The sequence below is a fragment of the Protomyctophum parallelum genome, assembly GCF_964188405.1.
Source record: "Protomyctophum parallelum genome assembly, chromosome: 13".
In the NCBI taxonomy this organism is placed as follows: domain Eukaryota; kingdom Metazoa; phylum Chordata; class Actinopteri; order Myctophiformes; family Myctophidae; genus Protomyctophum; species Protomyctophum parallelum.
Window position 1 is genome coordinate 10,973,215 of NC_139708.1, and position 4,247 is coordinate 10,977,461.

Below are 4,247 nucleotides of genomic sequence, written 5' to 3' on the forward strand. Positions count from 1 at the left end.
ATGATGACACAGTCACACGCAACTACCCAGCAGCAACACATAAAGCTAAAACCAGCCCCTCCTTTACCAACTGCAACATTAAAGTTATATGACAACATCAATGCTTACTAATTACAATAGGCATATGACAATGTTTGGTAATGTTTTGGTATATGTATTATATTAACACAATCTGCCTTCCACTGCTGAATGTATCAATTCTTTTAACTATAAGGGTACACTCAGTACTAGGCCTATAATGTAACCAAATGAAGGGTCCATTTGGTTACATTAAACACTCCCAGAGTTACATCATAAACAGAGGATGTTTGCAGTGTATATGTAAATACTGGACAGTAGGTCTGTCTATGTTGTAAGCCTATCCACGTATAGCGACGTCAGAGGCAGGCAGGGCGTCTCCCGAACAGGTGCGCGCTCTCTCTCGCACTGGCGCACACACACACACACACACACACACACACACACACACACACACACACACACACACACACACACACACTCCGCCCAGGTAAAAAAGAGGTGTGTGTTTGTGTCGCCTATGTGAAAGTGTGATGATGAAGCGGCAGCATCATCCTCCCGTTACACGGCCGCAGAAACATGCTCTATAGCGGAGATCATGGGGGACCATCATCTGAAGCGCTTCGGCGGCTGCGTGTCGCTGTTCTTTGCGGCCATCATCTGTGATATCCTCGGCCTGGTGGTTCTATTCGTGGGCATATTCGCTAACCTGACCCTCGACGGTCGCTTCTACGGCGACTTCTTGATCTACAGCGGCTCGCTGGTCATCTTCTGCAGGTATAGCCTCACCGGCCGGCGGCCGCTAAATACCCTGTTGTTTTTCCCTACGAGTGCCTGGCAGAGTGGCAGTGCACTGCAGTGGACACCTGTTAAACGAGTGGGCACTGCAGGGCACTTAATAGGTAGGATATAACTTCATGGTCACTTCACAGAATTGGAAAGAAGTGGGTGAAGATCGTTTTTGTGTATGGAGGCTATAGGCTTTAAAGGCTATAGGCCTACCATCGTTTTTGCTCTTTTCAGAAGTAGAAAAAATATACAAAAGATAAACGTAATAGGTCTGCCTAATGTAGTATATAGGCCTACCTATTAGGCTACGCTGCTACAGAGGACATAATGTGCATGCCATGAACACATAGCAGCGGGTAGTCTGCCTGTATAGGCCTACTTGATGATAGGCTATTATTAGACATTAAAATGTAACAAGTGTCCAGACTTTGCTTAGTCTTAACAAAAATACATATATTAGTCAATAATAATGTAAGGCCCTATTTTGCATGCTTCATTGTCCCTTATGCCTAAACCTTTTTTTACAAACATTTTAATATACTAAGGTAGTTCAAATTGATCTGCAAGCTCACAGTGTGTCAATGTAGATGGGCTGTTTGAACTGTCTTAAAATGTTGTTCTTCGTCTTTGTTTTTTTCCCTCAAATAGTAAAAAATAACCCAAGGGCCAAGGTGGCGCAATAGGGCAATGAATGTTATATGCAGTGGTTTTCAACCTTTTTTATATAAATTTCCAAAGGGCTGGTGTCTAAGAACCAGGTCTTATTACTTAACTTAAGACCTGGAGGTGTGGTCAATGCTCTTTGGCCACTCAGAATAGCCAAATGGCATTGATCACGCCTCCAGGTCTTAAGTTAAGTAATAAGACCTGGTACTTAAGACACGCAAAATACAGCCATGGCTCTTAAGAGCTCTCAAGAGTTAAAGATCTAATAAAGGCCCATTTTGTTACCAACTGAACTGTCCATCATTTAGCTGGGGACCATGTACCTTGAACCCTCTCAAGGACTGGTGGTTCCCAGATCACTTGGTGAAAACCACTGTCGTAGTGTCCTGTTCTTCCAGAAATAAGGTTATTGAATAACACTGCTCCATTAATGCAACACTGCTGGCATTATCTACCCGGAAACACATTTTTCTTGGGTGTGGTGATGTCATGACAATTCAGCCTATCCTCTCTCTGCAGCCTGGCCCTGTGGCTCATGTGGTACGTGGGGAACATCCAGGTCACCGACGAGGACCTCGACCCGTCCTCCAAGAACAGGACCAGCTTTGCGCAGCTGGCGAGGAAGCTGTCGGAGAGGCTGAACGCCAACGTCCCTCCGTCGCAAAGGCATCAGAAATTCGCCTTTGACAATGATGATGGCGGCGATCGTGGAGGGAGAGACGAGGAGCACGTGCCCGCTCACAAACCCAGCAAGGTGACGTGGGGGAAGTCGTCCTCTTTCGACGGGTTCGTGAACAAGGGCTACGATGACGACGGCACCAGCAGCACCGCCAGCTCGGACCAGTGTCCCAAAGAACCCATAACGGAAACGCCTGAACTCCCCCCGAATGGTGATGGGACGGGACCCGTACTGTAACGCCGCCGGAAAAGGCCTTAATGATGGACGCCTATTCTGACATTGAAAGTATATCAGCGAGTCTTTTTGCATGTCAAGGACAAAATGTATGCATTAGGCTACGGACCCCCATTTGATCCGATGTACAATTGCTGAGACCCCAATCTACTCTGTAAAACTTTAACTAATATATGACATCAAAATGTTTCAGGACCATTGATGTAAAGCACTTTCAATATAGGCCCTATTGGAAAGAAATTGGGCCTCTTCTTTACTTCCTTCACAGGTCTTAACGATTATACAAATTAAAGCTCTTGTTACATTTAGTGTAGCCCAGTGGTTCTCAAACTTTCAAGATTTAATTGGACCCCCATCTATAGACGCTTAAGGGGTTTGTAGCACTACATAAAATGGAACCAAATGAACGTTTGAGTCAATTTGGTTCCATTTGTACACACTCCGAGTTGCAGACCTCACGTGACTCATCAAGGACCCTGAGGGTCCCCGAACCGCACTTTGAGAACCACTGGCCTATTTATAGGCCTTGACCAAAAAATGGGTCACAGAGCTAATTGTTCACGGTCAATTGTTTTGGACATGCATTGAAACTATTCATCAATAACTGGGCCTCTAAACAGGTCTAAATATGTACAACAATCATTATCAGTCAATCGATAGTGTAATTTAGGTTATGATGCTTATTTTTAACTTGCGTTAAAGGTGCAGTGATTTGTTTTTGTTCAAATGAGTTCTAATTAGTGCTATACTACAAAACAATACTACAATACGTTAGCGATATCATCCGCTCCAGATCGGGAGGTTACACTTGCCCTCACTCATTAGCCACTCCCCATTCACAATCACCCGTATGCACTACACCTGCCTCCACTCACTACAGCCAATACTTGCTGCAATCACCACAGTATAAATACACCTGCGATCTCTCGGCTGGCTCGTTTGTTCTGCTTCACAACAGACCAAACATGGGTCATGAGTACTGCTGTTGTAGATCGGCTATTTCTGCCATTCATTGCTTTCAAATTCATCTTTCTCCTCCACCCCAACCTCCTCCTTCCTCCTCGATTCGCACTCTACCTTCAGCGACAATTTCTCTAGGGGGGGCAGAGACGACCGAGAGCAACGATGGCCGTCAGTTACCGAGACTTCGCCCCGAGGCCGAGTCTCACCCTAACCTTGGGTTCCGCACATAGACTGTAAAAAATATGGACAAAGCGTTCCCCGGGTCTAACATGGACGTAAAATGAAGCCCGTTATTCCTGCACTATAAGTCGCCATCTTTCTAGATCCGTTTGGGCCCAGCTGGCCATTGGCTGGCTCCGTTTGGGCCCAGCTGGCCATTGGCTGCCCAGACAATGAGGCGGGACTTCCCCCCTTCTTCTCCGTTGGTTTTTATTTTGACTCGAGTGGGTGGGGACTCCCGATCATAGACTGTAACGGTAGCTACGCCCCTCAGAACATACGTGACTTTATGGTCATTTATTTTATAAATGGGACCATAATTTTCCAAAAAGAATATTATGACATTAGAAATGAGACTTTAAACTAGTGACTGGAAGCAGAAAGTATTCATGACCATGTTTATTAAGGTAATACAGTCTAGGTGAAGTTGGGCCCAAATACATGGACTTCTATGGGGCTATGGGTTTTTTTGGGTCCAGTGACAGCGCCACAACAGGCCATTATATGAACTTTCAGGAGTTTCAGGCTTCACAAAATATTTGTCTGACTGCCCCCCTGGTTCCGCATCCCATTTCACATTCATCTCATTTTGTTTCAATAAACTTAATTTGTGCCCAAGACGTCACCAGACGTCCTAGGAATTATAGGTGTGGTCTCTTACTAGTGAAGTTTGTTTTAA

General features: G+C 45.2%; 1 protein-coding gene across 1 annotated transcript; it reads left to right on the forward strand.

Annotated features, from left to right (window-relative positions):
* Positions 1 to 555: 555 nt before the first annotated feature.
* tmem238l (transmembrane protein 238 like) lies at positions 556 to 3,462 on the forward strand. The gene is made up of 2 exons (XM_083779638.1): positions 556 to 795; positions 1,993 to 3,462. The coding sequence occupies exons 1-2, from the start codon at positions 617 to 619 to the stop codon at positions 2,387 to 2,389; spliced, it is 576 nt and encodes a 191-aa protein (XP_083635764.1). The 5' UTR covers positions 556 to 616; the 3' UTR covers positions 2,390 to 3,462.
* Positions 3,463 to 4,247: the final 785 nt, after the last annotated feature.

Bases quoted from the DNA above. Each gene is read 5' to 3' on its own strand.
- tmem238l (XM_083779638.1), top strand. From the start codon at position 617: ATGGGGGACCATCATCTGAAGCGCTTCGGCGGCTGCGTGTCGCTGTTC. The intron at 796-1,992 runs GTATAGCCTCAC...CTCTCTCTGCAG, and splicing joins TCGCTGGTCATCTTCTGCAG to CCTGGCCCTGTGGCTCATGT.